Source organism: Syngnathus floridae, chromosome 14 (assembly GCF_059516105.1).
Source record: "Syngnathus floridae isolate MCC-2025c chromosome 14, RoL_Sflo_1.0, whole genome shotgun sequence".
In the NCBI taxonomy this organism is placed as follows: domain Eukaryota; kingdom Metazoa; phylum Chordata; class Actinopteri; order Syngnathiformes; family Syngnathidae; genus Syngnathus; species Syngnathus floridae.
Window position 1 is genome coordinate 3,105,164 of NC_142426.1, and position 11,841 is coordinate 3,117,004.

General features: G+C 41.9%; 1 protein-coding gene across 2 annotated transcripts; it reads left to right on the forward strand.

Moving 5' to 3' along the window:
• Positions 1-915: 915 nt before the first annotated feature.
• Positions 916-10,210, forward strand: LOC148387035 (solute carrier family 12 member 9-like). Of its 2 annotated transcripts, none has more exons than XM_088395548.1 (14): positions 916-1,277; positions 1,862-1,996; positions 2,285-2,422; positions 2,503-2,615; positions 2,920-3,121; positions 3,283-3,390; positions 3,658-3,784; positions 4,307-4,464; positions 4,877-4,959; positions 5,449-5,573; positions 5,648-5,840; positions 5,994-6,168; positions 6,238-6,384; positions 9,033-10,210. In XM_088395548.1, exons 1-14 carry the CDS (start codon positions 1,088-1,090, stop codon positions 9,911-9,913), a joined length of 2,775 nt encoding a protein of 924 aa, XP_088251674.1. In that variant the 5' UTR covers positions 916-1,087; the 3' UTR covers positions 9,914-10,210. The 2 variants fall into 2 exon arrangements, with proteins under 2 accessions (XP_088251674.1, XP_088251675.1); XM_088395549.1 differs by having other exon boundaries at positions 3,658-3,769.
• Positions 10,211-11,841: the final 1,631 nt, after the last annotated feature.

Here is an 11,841-nt window from a genome sequence, read left to right on the forward strand (position 1 = left end):
TTCCCCAAATTTAAAACAACAATTACAATCTCGTCTTGCTGAAATTAGCTCATTTCCAGGAGGCGGGAAGTGAAGAACTGGATGCCTCAGCAATGATCACTAAGTAAGAAAGCAAATGTGGCCTGGCTGTGTTTTAATTCTAGTACTGATTACCCAATTGATATTGAGCAGAAGGCTAAATTAACTTTGGAAACCTATAGACATGAGAACAAGATTTCCTTTTCTCGTAGTATCCTGATGCACTTCTTTTATTTATATTTACATGTGTCACTGTCATGTTTTTTCTTCTTCTTATGCTCGCTTGTGGATTAAAAGCAACAATCCCTTACTTTAATAAAATTTATTAATTTACAATCATTACGGCATTTTTTTTAGCATGTAGATATTCTTTTTTGTCTGTTCTTTCATTTCGTTTTTATTTCAAGATGTCTTTCAACAGAAACTAGCCGTTTGAAAAGACAATTATTTTCCTAAAATACGATAAAACATTAAAAATACTCACGTGCGTATTTTGGCTTGATTAGTGTTTTTGAAGGAGCTATATACAAATTAGTATAACAATAAAAACATTTTCTCCAAAAATCTTTATTTAGAAACGGAATTAAATATTTACAAACATACGTACATTGTATGAACATCAGTGTTATCCCAGAAAAAAACCAACATCCAAAAAGGCAATCATATATTAACAAATACACAATGATTGTACGTATATTACAATAAAGTGTAAAATCAAAGAACATTTGCAAAACAGGCTCACACAAAGACAAAAGTATCACAAGGCACAAAAACGTAAGGTAACTCACTTAGAAAGAGCAATGTAGAAATATTTTTCTTGTTATTTGTTAATAGTTCAAAAGAGGACATAAATATAAATCATTAATGGGAAAATCCATTAAAGGAAGTGACGTTGCAATTCCCGCCAGCCTCATTAGCATGAGCACACCTTGCTCACCTCACGGTACCTGCTACAGCTAAGGGAAGCTAGCTTACCAAAGACACCGCTTTACAAGATTTCACCATAGCGGATGAATTAAGACGTATTGTGTTGTTGTAGCCATTTAGGAAGTGACAATTAACTGTTGTAATGTCCGAGAAGGCTCCTCTTGTCAACTATCGACTCACCACCAACAACGGAGCGGAGTCGAAGGATGAGACCGCAAACAGGAGCCCCGAGCAAGGCCAAGACCGAGGACGTCGAAAGCTCGGCGTGATTTTCGGAGTTGTTATTCCGACATTGCTTTCCATGTTTAGTGTCGTCGTGTTCCTGCGAATTGGTCAGTAAAAAGAAAACTAATTGTTTCAAAACTATACGAAATCGTCGATAATACATTTATGGAGTAGTCTTTAAAGGTAACCACTTGGTCAGGTGACGAAGCACTTTGAGTCATCTGTTTTTTCATGATTAATTGTCGTCTGTGTTTCTATTTGTTTATATATTTAACATCCAGTGGCGATGTTTATTACATTTTGCCCAAGCCTTCTGTCATTCTCTGCGGACTAATTAAAGCCATGGGTGATAAATTACCCTGGCTTGACAAATGTGATTTAGAGTCCTAAGAAAATGAATGATTGTTCCTGAAAAGCTAATGAATGATCCTACCAAAATGTGTTTGTAATTAAACAAAGATTTTGGCGGGATGATGATTATTTTTCAAACTAAAACAAATATTAGTAGAAGTTAATAACCGTGGGAATAATGGACGTGCCCAAAATGTTTGTAACATCAAAAATGACACTTAAGCTTGGGCACTGATATGCATGTCTTCTTTCTCTATTATTTTGATAGGTTTACCATGCTACATTCTCCATCATCAACTTTCCTGCACGCATTTGTTTGTTCTTTCTTATTTGCCCGCAGGATTTGTTGTAGGTCAAGCTGGGCTGTACCAAGCCATCGCCATGTTCTTGGTGGCTTACATCATCATCACAATGACCGTCTTTTCTGTCTGCGCCATTTCAACTAATGGAGCCTTGGATGGGGGAGGTGCCTACTGTATCCTTCAATGAATCTACATTATGAGGGCATATGCGCCAATCTGTACTGGCACAGCGGCTCTGAAACAATTATGCCTCATTTTGCAACACATTTTGGAAACATTTTGAGTGGTTTGTGAACATCTACATTTTTGGAAATAACCCGCCAGCAAACTATTTTGTATGTTGTGAAATTTCTCCCTTGAAGGATGGGCAGGCACTCCAGAGAGCTATTAATATGCTAGCACGTAAAAAAATTAATCTTCCAAAGTATGACCCCTGCAATTTTTTTAATGACGACCTTCAGACATGATCAGTCGAGCGCTGGGTCCAGAGTTTGGTGGCAGCATTGGAATCATGTTTTTCTTTGCCAACGTGTGTGGCAGCGCTCTCTACATTTTAGGTCTGGTTGAAGCAATCGTGTCTGCCTTCGGCGTCCCAGAAGGTTGGCTGGCATGAGTATATCACATTCAGAGGCACGACAACATTTGGCTTGACTAATTCATTTTTTCGTACTCGTTCCAGCATCAGAGCTCGGGGCAGTTTTCGGAGCCTCCCATCGGGTGCTGCCTTCAGGATATTGGTGGTCTTTGCTTTATGGCACTGTGCTGCTTTCCATTTGTTTCTTTGTTTGCTTGGTGAGACACAACAACACGCTGTGTCATTTCTTTCCGTTGTTTCGGTAGAATCTTGGCGCTTGAATGCAATTTGTTGTAGGGCTGGCTGACTGGAATCATTCCCATTGCAAAATAATATGTGCCATGGTAAACAATGGATGCTGTCGTTTGTTCAGACATTTATTGTTTTCCCATGGTAACAAACATAGCCATACATTTGTTAAATAAGTTGACCACTGTCTTAACAACCTGGAGAGCGGTTGACTTTGGAGATTCTGTTGGATGTTTAATTTGCCTCTCAGTTCAAGCGGCTTGTGATTTCCAGGTAGGCGCTCAAATCTACGCCAAAGCCACTTTTGTCATCTTCCTCATCGTCACAACCGTTCTGGCATCCATCTTCACCAGTTTCTTTACCGTGGAACCCAGAACAGTTACGCTCCCGCATTCCTCTTTCATGAACGCTTCCACCCAGACCGCTGCTAACTATACCGGCCTCCGCCTCCACACCTTGGAGGGCAACCTTTGGGGTATGTCCCAAGCAACATTGTCCTGATGTTGAACTTGAACTTTACACTTCTCTGTGATTTGCAAAAATGTTGGCTTCAAGGAACCGGCAGAAGTCTTTTTTTTTTTTTTTTTTTTTTTTTTTTCTTCTTTCTAGTACCAACACAAGTGTGCTTTCTTTTAGCTAGTTACACAGTCGACTACACCACTGGAATGATGATGAGTTTTGCCACCGTTTTTGCGGTCATGTTCAACGGTTGCACCGGAATCATGGCTGGATCCAACATGTCAGGTAAGGCGTCTCACCTATCGAGCATCATGGTTTTACGTTACCTAAGTAAAGAGTAAACTATCTTTTTCTCCATTCAAATTTGGTTGGAAAAAAAATGGATTGATTTTACTGAAAGCGCCAGTTACTGACCAAAAAAACAGAGAAAACATAATTTTGTGAAAAGAAACTCATCAAGCAGAACAGAATTGGAGCGGCGAGTTGCTGTTTAGAAAATCACCTCGCCCCTGGTGCCAGTAAAAAAGTGTTTCTGTTTTTTTGTTTGGCCAGGTGACTTGAAGAACCCAAGTTATTCCATTCCCAGAGGAACATTGACGGCGGTTTTTACAACATTTGTCACGTACAACCTGCTCAGTCTGCTGGCTGCATCGTCTTGTCAACGGTTTGTCACCATCAGGTTTGGAGGGGCAAAAGTGTCTTAAGGTCAAACAGATTGAACGATACCGAGGGATGAAAGTCAATTCCTCCCCAGGAGAGAGCCAAGATTGTTGAAACGAGTCGCAAGTCCTTCTCCTTTTTTCTTTGAGGTCTCTGACGTTTTAACTCAGGAGACATGAAACGTATCACGTCCATAAATCCTTTACTTTGAAAACATCAACGCCAAGATAGTTCAGAAGTGTCAGTCTATGAAATTACCTGCCTCATTTGTATGCACAGACGCGGCGGCGCACTGATTGCAAACGGTGACTGCGATGAGCTGATGAGATGAAATGCAATGAAAATTGGATATTATGATAATGCTGACAAAAAGACAATGGAAACAAAAATATGCGTTCACCCAAAGCATTGCGACAAGCTTGAGTTTGAACAACCCTGTGCACTTTTTGCAAGTCATTCCTGCAATTTACTTGAACTACATATAGAAATATGCAAATGTACATAAAACAGTCAACTTTATGCTTCCTTGTCTTTTCTTTAGCCCCATCCTCCAGAGAGACTACAGTTTCCTCGGGGCCATCAATGTTTGGCCTCCTCTGGTCACAGTCGGCATCTACTCGTCGGCCATGTCCGCCGCCATGAGCAACCTCATCGGCGCCTCCCGAGTCCTCTATGCGCTTTCTAAAGATAACCTGTTTGGTAAGGTGGCCATTTTGTGTGTCTTGGACAAAAAAAAAAAAAACTTGATTGGCTTGCGAAAGGATAAATTGACTCGTTGATAGGTTGATGCTCACTTCTAAGGTTCCACCTCAGCTGACTCCCGTGTAAAACTAAGTCATCTTTTTAATCGGCGGCCATCTGTGAGAAATGGACCACAGTTATCCATTGAATGTCTGGAGTTCCTGATAACGCCAAGTTCATTTGGAATGCATCATCTGACAACAGATGGCTGGCGATGTTGACTTTCTCTGCAGAGACACAAATGCTGTAACTGTGTGTTTTGGTTAAGCACCAACGCGGAATGACTCAGTTGTTTGTCTCAGCAAGAGGCATATGAGCAGCAACAGACACTTTGCCTTTTTTGACTTGGCTTTTGTAAAACCGACAACAGGTGGCGTCCTGGCTCTGGCGAGGACCACATCCCGTAGCGGGAACCCTTGGGCCTCAGTGCTTGCCTCTTGGTTGCTTGTGCAGGTAAAATGTTGCCACCTAAAAGTGTTTATCTAAATATATCTTTCTTTGTTGCTTTTTTTAAAATATCTGTTGCTATGTTTACTTTGAAAGTAATCTTCAGCTGCAAAGGACATTGAAAGCCTTTTGTTTTTGTCTTTCAAGACAATGCTGTATAAATATTTTGTATTTATGCAAAATACATTTTCAAAGTTTTTGTGGGGGTTGAAAAGTAACCACGATCAGGATGAGATCCAAGTAATAAGATGTAAATAAATGGTGAGCGAGTCATCACTCACACATCATTTGACTCATCCATGAATCACATGCTTTTCTTTTTATTTACAATGGAGCAGTGATTTTGCCTAAATTCATTAATAAAAAATGAATAAATAAAAAAAGAAAACCTTTCCGAACTCAATTGAAATGTTTTAACACATGTACATCTGTCTACTTTCATCACAAAAAATCGAATTGCCTCGTGTCGGGCAAACGTGCTTTGTTCGCCACTAGATGGTGCTGTTTGCTGGGAAATTGAACACAATTGCTGGAATTGTGACCATCATCTTCTTGTTGGTGTATGCCACTGTCAACTTGGCTTGTTTGGCTCTCGAGTGGGCATCTGCGCCAAACTTTAGGTAGGGTACAAGACTGGATAGCAACAAAAATAAAGTACTGGTAAAAGTTATACTTTTCCCCCACCTGCATTTAGGCCCTCCTTCCGTTGTTTCACTTGGCACACCTGCACGCTGGGCATTCTTGGCTGCCTGGTTATGATGTTCCTTATCAATGCCATCTATGCATTTGCCAGCATAGCACTCATGCTGCTGCTCCTCATGCTTATTCATTATTTCGGCCCCATCAGCAACTGGGGCTACATAAGCCAGGCTCTCATCTTCCACCAGGTACACACGCAAATCTTGAATAGAATTTTATTTTAACAAAAAAAAAAAAAGAAGTTTCTTTTTTAATCACCCCTGTCATTATTGGGACACAAATATACATATCAACGATTGCATGTCATTTCCAGCCTTTAGTAAGCAGGTGTTCTTGCTCAGGTTCGCAAGTACCTGTTGATGCTGGATGTGCGCAAGGACCACATCAAGTTCTGGAGGCCTCAGGTGCTGCTAATGGTGGCCAACCCTCGTAGTTGTGTGGGCCTGATAATGTTCATGAATGACCTGAAGAAGAGTGGCCTCTATGTTCTGGGTCATGTCAAACTGGGATTGCTAGGTAATTGTTTCTAGCTTTTTCTTCTTCCCATTTCAATGATGCCATTTGATTTGTTGTGCGTTTCCATAGATGAGAGGCCGTCCAATCCTTTGCAGAGCTGTTACCACTCCTGGCTGGCTTTAGTGGACCATTTGAACATCAAAGCCTTTGTGAACCTCACCTTGGCTGACTCTGTTCGACGTGGAGTTCAGAACCTTCTTTTCATCACAGGCTTTGGTAGGTGTGCTTGTGTTTTTGTTGTGCAGTAGTCCTCTGCGGGTTTTGGCCCTGCTATAAATAGCCAAAAGTTTCATTGACGCCCACCCTGGAAATGTTCATACACAAATGCCAATATTAATAGTTTAATCGTAAATAAGCCACAGTGTTCCCCAAAACACTAATGTCATACTCTTTTTACAAAATTGCCTAACAAGCCTCTTCCTTTCGTACGTCATATTTTTTTACATTTAAATTATGTTCCAATTAGCCTAGGCTCTGGTGTCATTTTCTGGCTTTGGGAAATTAGGGGGAAAAAGTACATAAATCAGTGAGGATAGGTTTTAAAACAAAAATGGCCAATTTATGATTTTTTTGTGTGGGGGGGGTCTCATTTTATTTGCAGGAAATAAGTGAGTCCTGCTCTGACGAGAAAAAAATCCGGGGTAATTGAGTTATCAGTTGCCCGTTGATGCCACAAGGTGGCAGCAAAGCACTGCTTTCTTTTTAATATATACTACCGTATTTTCCGGACTATAAGTCGCTCCGGAGTATAAGTCGCACCAGCCATAAAATGCCCCAAAAGTGAAAAAAAAACATATATAAGTCGCTCCGGAGTATAAGTCGCATTTTGGGGGGCAATTAATTCGACAAAATCCCACACCAAAAACAGTCATGAACGAGCAACAACAGGCTAAACGATAGCAACAACAGGCTAAACGATAGGTATGCTAACGTGACAAACACAAACAAAGAGCTGAGAACGGGCCTGATGTAACATATAGAGTGATTTAAAGACAACTATTACATGAATAACATGTTTATAAAACCATCGGTGTCACTCCAATTCATTAAATCCATCGATCATTCGATACGATAGCAACAGGCTAAACGATAGGTATGCTAACGTGACAAACACAAATGAGGAGCTGAGAACGGGCCTGACGTAACATATAGAGTGATTTAGGACAACCATTACATAAATAACATGTTTATAAAACCATCGGTGTCACTCCAATTCATTAAATCCATCGATCGTTCTTTGTCAACAATGGCTGCGCGCGGCTGAGGGCGCTTGCACTTCAAAATATTCCACAGGCTCATATAACGATAGATAAACTATATTTCAAATAACTATAATATAAGCAATAATATTATCAAACCATCCGTGCACTTTAAATCCATTAAATCCATCGATCAAATTCCTCGTCCTTTGTCAACATCGCCGCGCGTGCTCCCTGACGTCAGCCTCGTCTTTATTCCACAGATCTAGTATATAACTATATTGTAGCGTTAAAAAAGTACAAGGATAGACGTGGGTTTGGTAAACGGCTCTTTATTCCACAAAACAAACTTCCAAGCGTGTGGCGGCGTGTTCTTCTAGACACGAGAGCTCCATGGCAGAGGACCGGGCGTGCGTAATGGCCATGTCCGAGCCCCATGCACCGTTCGCGGACAGCCACTCGGCTGAGCGCCGGCCCCCGACTCAGTAGAGTAGGACCGGGCGTGCGTAAAAGCCATAATAGTTTTTCAAACCTTCTATGTCACTCCAAATCATTAATTCCCTTAAACTCTTTGTCCTCCGTGTCACTTAGAAATGATCACCGCTAATGATGCCGGTCGTCCTTACGTGGGTCGCGCCGCGCGGTGCCACTGACGTCACTTGAAATAGTAATCCATTGGTACATCACGGTTCTCCAAACTTTCTTTCTGCTGCTCGATTACTGTTTTCAGCTACATATTTTACAACTTGAAGTTTGTAACTTGCAAAATATGACTTTCTTTTTGGTGCCATTTTTCTTAAGCCCACCCAGTTGATGAGTCACGGCCAACGGTGAAATTTAAAGCGCCCTCATCCAGTTTCGTCTGAAAATATATATTTTTTTCAGATGTAGTTTTTTGTTTTGTTTATTTGGTTGTTTTATCAAAGACAAAGTCTGCTTTATTGTCGATTTTTTTTTTACATATACCAAGACACACAAAGATATTGAAATTACGTTCCCACTATCCCTCGGTGAGATAGTACACATATGCATACGAGCAACACAAAACAAACCAAGAAGGCATAAACAATGAATAAATGATAAATAAACAAATAATAAAAAATAATAATAAATATAAGAGGAGCAAACAGACAGTGGACTTGGATATGGTGCTTTAAAGTTTTAATTGCTTTATTTGATGTTTTCTCTATTTTTTATGTTTTGAATATGTTCAAGATAAGGATATAAAAGCATGTTAAGTGATCAACTATACTAAAAATAACACGGGAAGTGGTCAACTATACTTTTAAGTGATGTCGCAATGATCAAGTAAAAATTTGTGGAAAAAAAACATGTATAAGTCACTCCTGAGTATAAGTCGCCCCCCCACCCAAACTATGAAAAAAAAAACGCGATTTATAGTCCGGAAATTACGGTATGTATATACATTAAATGGCACTTTCAGCCTGACCAATTAAGGCCGTCTCCTCACTTCAGTATCTTTCTTAATCTTAAAGATAATCTCTTAATGCCACAACATGGCCCCAAAGCCACAATTTTAAACCAGACAAGACTTTAGGTTAGTCCCCCCCCAAACCACGGTTATGCAGCGGGTTCACCGTCTTACTTTCTGTGGCTTAAAACGCGATTCTTGTGGATTAAAACCCATATCGTAACGTTTCCTAGGCGGGATGAGGCCAAACACTCTCGTCTTAGGTTTCTATGACGACTGCCCCCCACAAGACTTCCTCCAAAGCAAAGTTCATTTGCCTCCAGAGCACAGCTTGGATGCAGTGTATCCAAACAAAGAGTCGGGAGAACCACTCTTCCCTAATGTACGTGATGCACATAAACCCAAAGACATCAAAGAAGAGGAATATGTGTCAATTATTACCGACGCTGTTAAAATGGGCAAAAACGTGACCCTGGCTCGATACTTCAACCTGTTCAACAAGGAAGAAGTTTTAGGGGCGGGGAGGAAGACCAAGACAAAGATACACCACGGCGCGGTGGGCCTGTTTGTTGACATTTGGCCATTGAATCTGCTGCGACCGGACAGCGGAGGCAACGTGGACGTCTGCTCGCTGTTTTTGCTTCAGCTGGCCTGCGTGCTTCATGAAACCCGCGCCTGGAGCCAAGCCAGGTTGCGCCTTTTCCTGTGCGTGGAAGCCGGGGGAAGTCTGCGGGACGAGGAGGAGGCCAAGCTGCGACTGATGCTCAAAGAGCTCCGGATGTCGGCGCAAGTGCAGATGGTGGCTTGGGACCAGGTTGTGGCACTACACCGGGTTAGAGGAAGGGAGAAAGATGAGGAAGTGCATAACGGATGCAAAGAAGCGTTTTCCAGCAACGCGGCGCAGATGACGGATGATTACATCCACGCAGTCAACAATCTCATCCATAGTCACGGAGACCCCCCGCCGGCCGTGCGCTTCCTCTATTTGCCACAGCCGCCTGCAGACACAAGCTGCTACCGGGCCTACCTCCATCAGGTGGACTTGCTGAGTCAGGATTTGGGTCCCACGTTGCTCGTCCACGGAGTCACACCGGTTATCACTACGGACCTCTAGAGCACTTTGGCGACCTCGATTGCGCCAATCTGAAGTTGGGCCGTCACTCTCATTCAGTCAACATTTAGAATCACCGCCAGAGAACGTCAATTCTTCAGCTTTGTTTTACATTTGAGCCACTTATCTCATCGCGACGCCTTTGAGGGTTTATGAAGAGTAAATCACAAATTTGCACATTTTAGTGGTGAAAGTAACTAAATGAATGTATTTAAGCTCACACTATGTCAGAAGTACACATTGATATTGAATGCTTGTTCTATACTGATGAAAGAATAAAAGTGAATTGTGATGACCTTATTCTTCTCTTGAGCATTGAATGGGCAAAGCTTACTGTAGATGTAGTCTATAATAATGTAGACCTGTAAGGGTGTGTATGAGCCATTCTTGTCCGTTTTTGACGACTTCCACTTCAAGGAGGTTGACAACCTCCTTAATAGTTAAAGTCTCAGGGGCTTTTGTGATAACACCAAATAAGTCCATGTAAACTTAACTGAGCGCGAGTGACGCATTTGGTCATTTGGCGGTGGGCACCGTGGAAATGTCCCCCTTGTGACGTGGATCCAACGCCATCTGCGGCATATGTCGGCGTTTGCATGAGTTGGCGAGGAGGCTTTGACACCTGCCCACACAAAAGTGACTTTGTCTCCTCACAGATGGAGGAATGGAGAGCTGACTCCATGTAGGCCTACTATTAATTGATACAACGTTGCGAGCCAACGCACTCTGGCCTGCGAAGACGCAGGTAAGAAAACGTCCGTTAGTTTGGGCTAATCCAAATTTATATATTTCATAAAAGGTGCTAATATTTTTTTAAGCTATATAAATGGGTGCGTGGGTGGTTGACAACATGTTATGACTGAGCACCCCAGACTGTCTAAGGTGTGAGGCAGTGCCTCCCTCTGCTCTGCAACGTCAGCTTCCGGGAGCCATAATTAGAATGATTTTCTCAGTTTCCATTGGCATCCGTCCTCTCCTCGTCACGAAAAGTTGAGCATCCTGTCGTCTGCTCGCTGTTCGTTCCAGTCAATTTCGGCTCTGAGTAGTGTCATAGCACCGACGTACTGAACTTGTGCAGGCTCTCAAAATCAGACGACCCTAATTGAGTGATCTGCATAGACACAAAATACAATCCACCATGTAGTTGTAATTTTAGGATGAGTTTTTTTTAGAATGGTGAGACAAGTTAGAGCCTTCAAAACAAAAATGATCTTAAAATCCAGTAGTGCTGCACTCCCATCACGATCACTGGAGACTTTTCCTAGCCTGGCTCATCCTGTCATGGGTGGATGCCTTGATCAGACACATTTTCGGAAATGGGGAGATAATTGAAGATTTACCTGCTGTAATTTTACTCTTAGTGAGTGGGCAGGCACTCCAGTTTTTGAGTTTTGCCATCTGTTGCTCCATTCCTTTGGTGGTTTGACAGACTCTGGTCCATCTGCAATCCCCGGATGGCATGACAGGATACTGGCACATTTGTCAAACGCTTTCAAATAGAAGCAGCACGCTGGTGTAGTGGCTTCCCCGCACATTTCAATCTGATTTCGAACCTCTGCATCAAAAAAAAAAAAAGCTTTGTTGAAAGTGTCACCTTGTCCAAATGTGAATGTGAATGCGTTTTCATCTAAAGAGGCCCCATGATTGGCTTGCGACCAATCCGGGGTGCCGCTCACCCAGTCATCCTTATCGAGGCCAAGTGTGACTAATACATGGCAATAGTTAAACACCTAATAAGGTAATCAGTCATGATTCATGAATATGAATTCAGTGGGAAGCTTGATTCATTTTGACCAAATATTCATCTCAGTCTCTTTTCCTTTGTTGGTGAATTATTATATTACCAGATAAATGCAAATTGGACCAAATTGAGCTTTGATTATGCCAATTAACGCTGACTTAATGTCGCCGTCTCTGCTTGTAGCAGATGG